The following is a 13,074-nucleotide window of genomic DNA, read 5'->3' on the forward strand; positions in this document are numbered from 1 at the left end:
AAGCACCTTGAAAGGACAGGAACCAAGGGCTCCTGGACTCCAGGAAGGGCATCCCTGACATTGTTCTGAGGCCCAAGGCAGGAAAGGAGACAGTCAAGTCTTGTAGGGTCTAAGTGGGACTAAAGGAGTGTGCAGAGAAGCAGGTAAGTGGGCACAGAGAGAGCTGAAGTGACAGCCACTGGAAGTGAAAGTGCTGGTTCACAGTGGGTACAGTGTGTTCTTACAAAGGAATTGACAGTCTAAATATAGTAAAAATAAGAACGGTATACTTCAGATTCTTTATATCATTAAACGTTTCTTTAAGCCTAGTGTGAGATAATTGAAACTTGGGTTGAACTGGAATTTGCTTTTGTTATATTAATGGAGGAGGAATGTGTTAAGAAAATTAAGAGACAGGAGGCAGAGGGAGCAAAACACAGGGAACAAACTGTGTCCAATCACCCTCAAGCACTAAGAAGCAACCATTTACATATAAACAATAGTTAGACTAATTGCATGTCATTTGTAATGACCCGCTAAAGGAGATTCAAAAAAAGATCATTGTCAAGTAATAGTTTTGCAGTCTTGGTTCATGTTTCTCCCCTCACCTGAGAGTAATAAAACTGAGTTCTTTTGCATTATTTTATAATTTCAGCAATTTACTAATTCAAGTAGGTTTCCCTCCCAGTACTTTGAATTAATTTTTAGGAATCAGGGATTCAGGAAATTTTGCAAGTGAATTTACCAGCAAAATTAAGGCTATTAAGAAGAGTTTCATCTTTGGCTTCCACTGAACAGTCTTATTTTCAGGTCCTCCATTCACTTTCTTATGAGCCAGGTCCCATCCTCCTTAAAGATGTATGGTAGATTCTTGAAGCCCATGGAAGTGCTTGATGCTGAGGACTAGAAATGGATGAGGTGAACTAGATGGAACCTTGAACATATGAGACATTGAAAACTGTGGAAAAAACCAGGGCCTGAGCTGAGAACCTTGAACCCAGGACCACAGAGCTTTAGTCATGTGAAACCCACGATGGAAGAAGAAAGTGGTGAACTCACTTCTGCCCTTCCTGCTGGTATCCAAGAATATACAGAGGATGGCAGAGTGGGTTAGAACAGTGGGGGGCAGGGGCAAGAATTTGGAGATAGAGATGGGAAGAAAGAAAAGCCTCCAAGCTTGTGAAGAAAGGGCTGGCAAGATTTAGACATGGATATCTTATCTTCTGCCAAGAGAGCTTTGGGTTTGGAGAACATGAGGGCTACATAAGGAAGTAGGTTAGAAGCCCAGGCATGTAGACTGAGTAAAGCAGCTAAGACTAGGGCAGACAGCAATGGGTGGGTGTGGGTTCGCTAGGGCTAAACCAGTATGAGCTACAGTGTATGATGATACACTTACTTTTATATTCCACCCACAGGAAACTATTACTTACCTTCATCACATTGGCTTAGAAATGGAATAAGGATGAACTAAATGTGCCTAGAGAGGAGGACCTCAGTGAATACATTTGATAAAGACCTGGCAGGGCAGGGGCTGACCTGTGGAGTAGCAGTGAATAAGACCCTCACCTCTGTCACTGAGAAAGCAAACTTTCTGATGCCCAGTCTGACAACATGTAGGTGGCAGACAGAAACAGAACACAGAACCACAGTTCATTTATGCAGTAAATGTTTATTGAGTAGGACACGCATGGTGCAGGGTTTTGGAGAAAACATGAAACAAACATTAGTCATTACTTTCACTTGAGGAGCTTAATGACTGTTGCACATTGACCTGACACATTATTGACATAGTTGAGCACAGAGTTAGATTAAGTGGCAAAGAGAGGAGGTATACTCCAGACACTACCGGAACTCGGAGGAGGGATGGGTTTGGGGGGCTTCAGGGAGGAAGCAACCCAAGAGGAGCCTTAAAGACCAGGTTGAACTTAGATAAACTCAGATGAAGATGAAAGGCGTTCGAAATGAAAGGTACACCATATCAAATGAGACACTTCACAAAAGTCTTTCAGAAAGATTCATGTCACCAAGAAAGCTCACAGCCAATGCAATGTATGGCTTTTGCTATTGCTATTATTTCTTCTACTTTTACTGCTGTTACCACTTCATTTTTGATGACATTTCTACTGCTTTTGGAAAAGGTGATGGAGATTAAAAGGACATGGTTGGGAGGAAATTTACAAACACAGTTCTGACTTTCTTCTTGAGACACGTGTGGGATAAAAGGATCACAAGAAATAAGAGTTTGCATCAAAACTGCTTGTGCTCAAAGGGGATGGTGGGAAAAGTTACACACTAGCTTAAGACACTTAAGCTAGTTCTCACCAACACTACTACTGATTGTTGTGTAACTAAAAATCACTGCTTTAATGAATGATTATATTTTTAAAAAAATGAAACAGAACATTCTAAGTTCCTGATCAGACATATTTTCTTTCTTTCTGTTTCTCTCCTTGTCTAGTGGTTCAACTGCTGGAGGGCAAACTTATTAATAGAAATGAGATGAAAATGATGTGATTTTCCATAGTGCCTAGAGATGATGTTGCTAGGACAGAGTTCAAACACTAGAAGAGAGCGAGTAGGGGTTTGTTTGTCCAAACACTCAAAACTTCCCCTTCGGAGCTGTATTAAAAAAAAAAAAAATTGGCAAATGAGATTTCAGCTGATTATTGCCTGACTCTCAGAACAACTGTCTTATTGCTGATTATTATCCTTTCTGCAGTGGCCAGTCTCTCTTCATTCTGTTTGCTGTCATGTTCTATAAATATCAAAAAGGCTGCAGAGGCAGCATCTCTGAGAGGAGCAGTAGGCTTCCTGGGTGCAGAAAGCCTGCCTCTCCAAGACAGAATCTCTGGATCTGAAGGCTGATTTCAGAGGGGATTATTCAGGCAATGGTAAATGGCACCCCACTCCAATTTCAGTTTCTATTTTCTGTTGTAGATCTGGGCAGCTGGGCTGTGTGTGTGCATGAATGCATTAGGAAGTGGTGCCTAGGGATGGGTCCCATGCAATCCACCTAAGTGACTTGTTCCACTCTGCTTTGCTACATTTTCTCTAGGGCTCTCAAGCACCAGTGAGGCTGGCTTCCAGCGCAGCTCCTGGCTGAAAGTTTTATTCTGAGTGTTGAAAAGGAAGCAAAGCTCCAAGGTAGATATTATAGCAAATTCTACCTCATCAGTAAAAACCAAATCATTTCAAGAACACCCAGAGGATTAAAAAAAAAAAAAAAAACTGCTAGAATTTTTCTTGAAGTATGAAAAACCAGTTTGAGTCCTGGGAATTAGTGTAACAGCTGAATGCACCATCAGGCATTCTGTGAAATAACCTGACATCCCTGCATTCCCATGCAAGAAGCAGGAAACTATTTTCTGGATGCCCTGTTTGTTCCTGACCACAATCTTGTGGAAGAGGAAACAGTATCAGCCTAACAATGGCCTCTTCCTCAATGTGGCCCTTGGATACTTTGAAAGTGAAACTTACTAAACTCTGATTTCCTCATTTCTTTTAGGAGGGAACTTGTGAACCGTAACATCACCGACTACAGTTAAGGACCTTATTTCCCTCCGATGTTCACTGCAAAGAATCAACACAGAAAGTGTGGTCCTTCTTTCCTTACTCAGCGCTATGTCCCTCATTGCAACAGGTAGCGTCCTGGGCGATGCGGGCTTTACAAACCTCTGATGCTCCTAACAAAAAACTCACAACAATAACCCTTACGAGGAACAGGCATTTCAAGCACTACTATAGGATTAACTAAAAGCACTTTCACCTAAGGAAAGGGGAAAATTAAAAAGTCATCCTCTTACAAATGTTACTCATGACTCTTACATTTGTAGCAGCAGCAGGGGAAAAAAAAACAAAACAAATATTCTTAAGAAATGATGAAATAGATCCTAGCACAATATGAAAAACTTACTTTTATAGCTCATCGGTTTTTTTTTTAAACTCTTTTTAGTAAATAAAATAAGCTACACTCTGAATGATATTGGCTGTGATCTTTGAACTTAAAATTCTACTTTGTCTTATTATTTAAAATCAGTGTTCAGAGTGGAAGGCAGGAAACTTACCTTGAAGGAGTAGTAGAAGGAGCCCCATTCCTCTCCTTCCACCTCTGCAGTGAAAGTCACTGTTTCAGTACAAAGGACAGGAGAATTCAGTGCCTGCCCAGTCCCATTGGACTTGGCGCTGCCCTCTGTGAGGTTGGCCGGCATGGCTCAGGTGGAGTGGAGTCCCGCCGTCCTTGAGCCTGCAGCTGATGGAGAGAGTCCCGCCCTCTTCTTGAGAGCCAGGCAGCAGCTGCGGCTCTGCCCTCCTCTGCCTCCCTGAGCTTCTTCTGGAGCTCAGCTGAGCACAGGCTCAGAGCCCTCCCGGAACCCACCTCACTAAAGAGCTCTGCCTGCCTGCTCAAGCCACGTGCTGCTTACTCCTCGGCAGTTATGATCCAGTAGCCGGCGCAGCCTCAACACCCCATGTACCTGCCCAGAGGTGGGGGGGGGGGGGGCTTGCCCTGAAAAGCTGGCAGGAGCCCCTCACAGCAATCCACATGGCTCCCCAGGCAGTCCTTCGTGCTCAGCTGCACTTCTCCTCACTTCTGGAACAGACCCCCCTGCCTCCCACATCTGCTCCAGCTTCAACAAGACAGGAATTTGGATTCCACAGCCACTTGATTAATTCAGGTCATGTTTGCCTTTCTGAAATCAAATCATAATGATGCATTTTTTTCAACTGAGGGTACCTTCTGACTTATGATCCTCACTCAAGCATTTACTTAGTAGCCTGCACGTTATTTCAGTAAGTGTGAGCAAAGAGCACGTTTGAGTCTCACACCCCTGATTCTACTCTAGGTTTTCAGAGGGCAGTGCTTCAGAAAAGCCTGGGGTCTGTGCCTGTCAGTCAACCACCACCTCTCATGATGTGACTGGGACTGGTGTTTGGTAGATACTCTTATCTCCTTGATGTTCTTTTATTTGATGTCCAAAACAACTCTGAGAGGTAGGCAGGGAACGTATCTTTATATTCTCATTTGACACTAGAAGAGGCTGCTGCTTGGTGGTGAAACGACTTGCCCAAGATCCCACAGCTGGTGATGGAAATGAGATGATAACTCAGTTCTTCAGAAATTCCTAGACAGTGGTGCTTTTACTGTAACATACTATAATTTGCATCAAATCTCAGGAGCCTGTTGAGATATGAAGCTAAAGGAGTAAGGAGAGCAGGCCAGGTATAAAACAACAGTACTAAGCTGCTTGTATTGCAACAAAGCATGATACCTGATAACTTACACTGAAGATGCTCAGTGAGCCAAACTTGCAAGCAATGTCTTAAAAGACTATAGCCCCCATGATATTTCCTGGGAAAGTTGTAGCGTAATCCATCCAGCCTAAGAGGAGTGCAGTATGCTAGAGATGAGAAGATATTGTCTATGCTGAAGGGACAGCAAATAGGAGGAAGCTGTCAGAAAATACCAGCTGAGCCACAAAGGAAGCCCCAGGGTGAGCTGTAGACTCTTAGGGAAAAGGTCAAAACAAGATGACAACCAAATAGTAAAATGAGCGAAGAGTGTTCTAACTGGCACATAAACGTGAACAAAGTGCTCAACCACTGGTGAAACAAAAGCAACTTAAAACAAGGCAGAATTTTTATTTGTTGGCATAGCAAAACTAGGGTCTGGCTACCCCAAGTATTGACAACGATGAGAAGAAGCGGTGTGAGAATTAGCAGATATGCTCACCTTGAAGAGCTATTTGGCAGTATCCAGTAAAGCCAAGATTCAGCAGTCTATAATTTTCCATCTCTTTATCTGGGTTACTTGCATGTATTTAATTTAGGGAAATCCAGTGCACTCCACACATAAAATGCATGCATCTTTTCGTAGGTCTGTTTTACTTCAATGAGAATTTATAAAGCAATATCCATGAGAAACTTCTAGGAAAGAACAGAAGCCAGTTTAGTCATAGTGTGGTGAGGATAAAGAGAGAGAAAATGGTAGATGCCATGAGCAGGTGGAGAGAAAACTTCTGTTTGTGCTGTTTTCTCTCCAATCATGGTCCAGCTGGATTAGTTTTTGACCTGTGGCTACCCAAGAGAATATTTATGTCTGTGTATAAGGAAACATGCAAGAGACGCCTATGCAATACTCCTTAGAAACAAATTAGAAGTAACCTAAATATTTACAGTGACAAAATCAATGAGGAGCTCCAAACCAGAAATTACCCACATGCCTATCAACAGTAGACTGGATAAATAAATTTCTATGTAATCATATAATGAAATACTTTATATCAATAAGAATGAGTAATCTATAGCAAATGTAAAATTATAGATGAAATATACAAACATAAAGCTAAACAAAATATTTTTAAATTTATATGAAGTATGACTACATATGAGCTTCCCTGATGGCTCAGCAGTAAAGAATCCACCTGCAATGCAGGAGATATGGGTTCGACACACAGGTTCAACCCCTGGGTTGGGAAGATTCCCTGGAGAAGGAAATGGCAACCTACTCCAGTATTCTTATTGAGAAATTCCATGGACAGAGGAGCCTGGCAGACTGCAGTCCATGGGGTTGCAAGAGTTGGAAAAAACATGGTGACTAAAGCACCACCACCATGACAATATATGTGTGTACATATATATAATATACATATACATACACGTGTACGTATTTTACAATAGAATACTGCACAACATTTGAAAGGAATGGTTGCAGATAAGATGGCAAACTAGCATGGTGTGATGGTTAATTTTATATGTCAACTGGGGAGGTTGGTGCCCAGATATTTGGTGAAACATTCTCAGTGTGTCTGTGAGGATGTTTTGGGATAACATTAACTTTTGACTCATTAGACTGAGTAAAGCAGATGCCCTACCTGATGTTGGTGGCTTTCATTCAATCTATTGAAAATCTGAATAGAACAACAATGCCGATCCTGTCTGGAACAAGAGGGAACTCCTCCCGCCAGACTGCTTTGAGCTGGGGCATTGGTTTCTTTCAAGGCTTTAGATTTGAACAGAAGCCTTAGCTCTTCATGGGTCTCAAGGCTGCAAGCTTTTAGACTGAAAACACGCATTAGCTCCCCTGGCTAGCTGACTACCGGTCGTAGGACTACAAGGCCTTTATGATCACAGGAGCCAATTCCCTAGAGTAAATCAGTTTCTCCCTCGATATATCTCTCATTGTTTCTGTTTTCTTTGGAGCAACCCCAGTATTAGACAAGGCCTCTGGCTCTTCACTTGAATTCATTCCTACTGCTGCTGCTGCTAAGTCGCTTCAGTTGTGTCCCACTCTGTGCGACCCCATAGACAGCAGCCCACCAGGCTCCTCTGTCCCTGAGATTCTCCAGGCAAGAATACTGGAGTGAGTTGCCATTTCCTTCTCCAATGCATGCATGCATGCTAAGTCGCCTCAGTCGCGTCCGACTCTGTGCGACCCTATGGACAGCAGCCCACCAGGCTCCTCTGTCCACGGGATTCTCTAGGCAAGAATACTGGAGTGGGTTGCCATTTCCTTCTCCATTCATTCCTACAGATTTCACAAAAATAAGAAGAGAATTAATGAATTATAGAACTTAGAGTAAAACCATGTGATACCTGCTGCTGCTGCTGCTAAGTCGCTTCAGTTGTGTCTGACTCTGTGCGACCCCATAGACGGCAGCCCACCACGCTCCTCCGTCCCTGGGATTCTCAAGGCAAGAACACTGGAGTGGGTTGCCATTTCCTTCTCCAGTTGTGATACCTGTTAGAAAGGCTTAAATGATAAAGATGGGAACCATGTGTTTGTAAGGATTTGCAGGATGAAGAACCATCATACACTACTGAAGTGATTTAAATTGATACAAACATTTTCAATAAATTCTTGGCAGTGTTATCTAAAGTTCAACATATTCTCTGACCCAATAGTTTCCTCACTTAGGAAAATACCTGACACAAATGAATACTTAATCAAAACAAGTAAAGATGAATAGAACAACTCTGTTTGAAATTGACCCTAATTGGAAACTACCCACATAATAATAGCCAAAGACCACAAAGATTCCAGGTGTCCATCAATGAAAGAATGGGTAAACAAAGTAGGATATATTCTTATAATGGAATATTTTGTTTAAATATCTCTGTTCTCTGATGATAAGCTCCACCAGGGAGGGTACCATAGCTATTGTATTGACTGCTGTGTCTTTAGGATCTAGCACAGTGCTTGGCACACGTATGATAGGCATTAAATAGTTTTGCTGAATGAATGAACCCATCAGAATGCAAGTGGTTCCATGTGAGTGTGGTACTGTTACAAGGATGATCTTGAAACTTTTCTACTTTAACAAAAAAATGTAAATCACTGAGAACTGTCAGTACTTTGACTTTATTATTAATAATTCATTAATAACAATACCCACAAACCCAGCATATTGTGATGGTGCAGTAGAGAATCTTTGCGTTGAATATCCAGTAGTTCTGGGGGCTGGCTCATGGCAGAGTGCGACAGGTATGCTCACAGGAACTCTGTTTTGAGAGCACTGCTGCTGCTCCTAAGTCACTTCAGTCGTGTCGGACTCTGTGCGACCCCATAGACAGCAGCCCACCAGGCTCTACCGTCCCTGGGATTCTCCAGGCAAGAACACTGGAGTGGGTTGCCATTTCCTTCTCCAATGCATGAAAGTGAAAAGTGAAAGTGAAGTCGCTCAGTCGTGTCTGACTCTTAGCAACCCTATGGACTGCAGCCTTCCAGGCTCCTCCATCCATGGGATTTTCCAGGCAAGAGTACTGGAGTGGGTTGCCATTGCCTTCTCCATTTGAAAGCACTGGTCTCTACTAAATGTATCACTAGAGACAGCCCATCCTTCCCCATCATGCCACCTCCCTAACACAAGATGTAGTTAATGGTGTGCTGACAGATTACAATGAAGTAAGCCTCAAAACTCTATGTTCCCTGTAGAAACTGGGAGCCCCTGTATTTTACATGCTCACTGCTTCCCAGGGCAGAGTTCTCAGTCCCGGCTGCACATTGGAATAACTGGGAGTGCTTTAGAAATTCTTAATGCTTGGGTAGCCTCCCCAAAGTTTCTGATTAGATTTTCTAGGGTGTCACCTGGGCATTAGGATATTTAAAGTCTCCCCAGGTGATTCTAATGTGCTTCCAGGAATGTGAAACCCTGTCCTAGGAGGACAGCAAGCCACCTGGCTAGCATTTCTGTGATTTTTGGTGCCTGCCCACAGAGTTCATTCTGGGGGTGCTGTGCTGGTTGTCTGGTCTTGTCTGGTCTTTAGCCCTGTGGGCTGTTCCTGGGGCTCATAGAACCCATAGTGAGCCTGATCTCATTTCTGGGCTCTGCTTTCTCAAGATCTAGTTTGAGCCACTGAACACCTGTCATCTCAGAGGAGCACAGGAGGGAGGGGAATTTTCTTTATCTTTGGACCACCAATTTTATACTTTTTCAACACCAGAAGTCATGGTTAACTTCCATTTTGGAGACCCTCAGATAAATAATTTGTGTCACATTTCTAGAACTAAGTATTACCTTTCTTAAAAAATATCCAACTAGAGCCTGAAAGAGATATGTTCCTGATGCAAAGAGCCAACTCATTGGAAAAGACCCTGATGCTGGAAAAGATTGAAGGCAGAAGAAGAGGGTGACAGAAGATGAGATGGTTGGATGGCATCACTGATTCAATGGACATGAACTTGGGCAAACTCTGGGATATGGTGAGGGATAGCAAAGCCTGGTTTGCTGCAGTCCATGGAGTGGAAAAGAGTTGGACATGACTTGGCAAGTGAACAACAATAGCAAGAATCTGAAAGAAGATGTTTCAGGTCAGGGGGAGAGTATAGTTTCTAACACTCTCAGTTGTCTGTCCCTTAGATTTTCTCTGTCTTTGGTGTGGTTCAGTAATTCATTCTGCCTTTCTCAGGGTAGTGGGTCTCTCAGGTTAGTTCTCATATCTAAGAATGTAACAGATCCTGGACTAGGGCATGTCAATAAGACATCACCAAGGCTTGGTTGGAGACAGGGAGAAACTGCTTTACCAGGAACTGCTTTACCAGGTGCTTCTGGGGCACACTTTTTACTCTTCCTGCTTTTGGGCCATGGCTGTGGGACTTTGGGGAAAAGGTGGTGTCTGGGGAGCTGGGGAGTTTCATCTTTTATTTTTTGTCCACTTTTGTCCCAGGTACATGCCCTGTTATCCTCTCCTCAGACTTCCCTACCCTTTCCCAATTTATCAGTCAAATATTTAGTTTGGAGGAAGGCACTTTATGTGGCCCAGGCAGGCAGTGAGACTGCTCCTTGTCCCTCACTGTCTTGGTTACTCTTCAATCTCTGGTAGCCCTTGAGATACGGGCAGTGTTCTTGCCCTGATGGAGAACCTAAAAATATCAGCTGAAACAAAAATGACCTTGGTAACCAATGTCAGGGACCACATGAAATCAGGCTGACTCTGTTCCCAGCTGGTCTCCCTTGCCAGAGTGGTTTGAAATTGGGCCTGGTCACTGAAAGTGGTTCCGTCGGGTCTGACTCTTTGTGACCCCATGGACTGTAACATGGCAGGCTCTGCTGTCCACAGGATTCTCCAGGCAAGAATACTGGAGTGTGTATTCCATTCACTTCTCCAGAAGATCTTCCCAACCCAGGGATCGAACCCAGGTCTCCTGCATTGCAGGTGGATTCTTTACCATCTGAGTCACCAGAGAGTTTTCCCAAATCCCAGGGCACCAATAAGCATGACACTGAATGGGCAGTCTAGGGGGACATGTCCACCACTGTTGACTATGAACTATTACTAGATGTCAGTAAAAGGACAGCTGGGCGCTAACTTGGTTCCCATAAAGTCCTCTGCCACTGGCTCACAAATGACTTCCCCTGCAGTAACCCTTTTCCTCCGAAGCAGTGACTGGTGTCACGCAATCTCTTTAGGCTTGACAGGCAGATGCCCTTGAGCTAAAAGTAATGGGATTTTACAAGGACTGAAGAAAAGGAATACATGAGTTTTATTTTGAAATAGTATTGACATATTTTGATCATTATGAAGAGACAAGATTTTCTTTTTTTTTTCCCTGAAGCCTTTCTGTGTTCTTTACTCCCTGTTCTCAGCCTCTTCCCCTTCTAGATGAAGATTACCTTTCCCCCGTTACTGGCTCCCTTCTTCATCTCTACTATAATCCGCTTTGCTCAAAATCAGTCTCATATCAGATACATACCCCTTGGAGTTTTCTTGTAGCAGCACTTAAGTCTTAACCTTCTCAGGATGAAAAGCTCTACCCTAGGACAAGAATTTCAATTTCAGCAAATAGAATAATGGAGAGGTTTGGAAGAGAGATGCTCGGCGTTCCACAAATCCCCCCCAGCTTCCTGTTTCATACATTTATTTATGGGCGCCTTGGGTACAGTATTGAACACATATATTGTTTTCCTGAAATGCTAGATGGAAAGAGTTCATAGGCTTTGTAATAAAAATTATGGGCAAAATATTTAAACTTGTTTCTTATACATGTATTTTTAATGATTATTAGGGTCCAACTCAATAGGAATTGCCATTCTGCCTCATTGCAGTCTGAAAGCCCAAGGTTTCTAATTAGTCATATGTAAATGAGAGGGAGAGTTCTGGGCCTCCAACGTATCTCCTGAAATTCCCAGCACTCATTTGTTATTTGAAATCTTGGCATTTTCGTGTATTAACTGTGACCTGGGTTGTCAGCACCATCTGGATCCTAAGTTGGCTCTTCTGCTTTCTTTGTCCATGCACACCGGCAAGGCTCTCTTTCCTTGTCTGCTAACTGGGATGACAATAGCACCTGCATCATGAGGGTGTTGCAGAATTCAATGGGAAAATGCTTATCCCTTAATGTTAATTGTCTTCCATTGTTCCTTCACGTTCTTAATCATGACTATTATTTTTTACATGTGTAAGTTTTGGGGGGCTCTCCACTTAGTGTTCAAATTCCTAAAGGGCAGTCGCTGCCCCTTTTCTTTTTGTGTCTTCTGACAACACTGACCTTCATCTGAACCCTGTGATCTTCATTTCACTGTGGTCCCGAAATGGCTTATTGCAAGTAACCATCATTCCCCATGTGACTGACATTATATTCACAGATGCCTCCTTGACTTCTACAACAAGGCGAGACACAGACACTCCAATTCTCTTTCTTTGTCTCCTAAATGGTTAGCTAAGCTGTTTAGTCCCCACTGGTCAATTGGAATAAAATGCTGGTGAAAACAAACTTTGTTAAGAATCTGTCCTTCTCGCAGGCTAAACTTGGGTGGCCCTCAACCCAAGTTGGCTTACAACCCCTCCTTAACAGCTTTTCACTGGAATAGGATGATGGTGCTCTTATCAAATTGTGCCCATCTGTCCATCCCCCTTATTCATGCTCGCTTCTTTCCAGACTAATAACTCCTTTTTGTCTAACCCTAGACACACCTGCAGATCTCCTGGGGGCAGGGGGACACTCTCTTATTTGCGAGTGGTCCTTTCCCCATCTTACCACAATCCTTTCAAGTAAAACCGCTTCTTACCAAAGTCCCAAATTGTTCTTTGACAGCTCCAAACTGCTCAAAAATGCATGTTGTACTGAATTGAATTTGTTATTGGTCATAAATATGTTTAAGCAATTGTTATGTGAGGGATACATAATTCAGATGATGTGGGAAAGTTCATGGTTCTGTTGGAGAGAACAGATATGACCCTCCAGGTTACATCACAGAAGGAGTGTGAAATAACATCAAAGCAGGAAATGACACAGGCAGTGTGTGCTTCATCTCCAAGTGAATAGTAAAGAGAATGAATTATTTTGACATCCAAGGAAGCTATGATCATAGTTTTGAGGTTTAAATTTTGGTTTTGCTGTTTTTAATTACTTTGGATGAAGCAAATAACTTTTTTTTTTTTTTTTTCTTACCAGTGTGGAGACTGGTTGAATAAGGGTGGGTTTAAGACAAAGGAAATTAGCTTCCTCTTGGTGGGATTTTGATTCTCTGAAGCCAAAATGCTCTACTGCCTGCAGAGGCCAAATTTCTCATGGTTACAGTGCTAATAGACACTCCATCATCTGTGACTTTTCTCTCAAAGGGAAGAGCTGATAGCTGATACTGGCGGTAGCCATGATGT

General features: G+C 42.8%; 1 protein-coding gene and 1 long non-coding RNA gene across 2 annotated transcripts in view; both read right to left on the minus strand.

The window, feature by feature from the left end:
• Positions 1–4,187, minus strand: part of NPSR1 (neuropeptide S receptor 1) — a 153,931-nt gene extending 149,744 nt beyond the window's left edge. The window contains exon 1 of the mRNA NM_001192977.2: positions 4,044–4,187. Within this exon, the coding sequence (NP_001179906.1) occupies positions 4,044–4,187 (144 nt within the window). The remainder of the gene's footprint in view (positions 1–4,043) is intronic.
• Positions 4,188–5,596: 1,409 nt separating this feature from the next.
• LOC112446334 (uncharacterized) lies at positions 5,597–12,640 on the minus strand. Its single transcript, XR_003034265.2, has 3 exons — positions 12,483–12,640; positions 11,168–11,229; positions 5,597–5,901 (listed from the first exon to the last, which is right to left on the minus strand). It is a non-coding gene; the product is annotated as an uncharacterized lncRNA (long non-coding RNA).
• Positions 12,641–13,074: the final 434 nt, after the last annotated feature.

This window comes from Bos taurus, chromosome 4, assembly GCF_002263795.3.
Source record: "Bos taurus isolate L1 Dominette 01449 registration number 42190680 breed Hereford chromosome 4, ARS-UCD2.0, whole genome shotgun sequence".
Taxonomy (NCBI): domain Eukaryota; kingdom Metazoa; phylum Chordata; class Mammalia; order Artiodactyla; family Bovidae; genus Bos; species Bos taurus.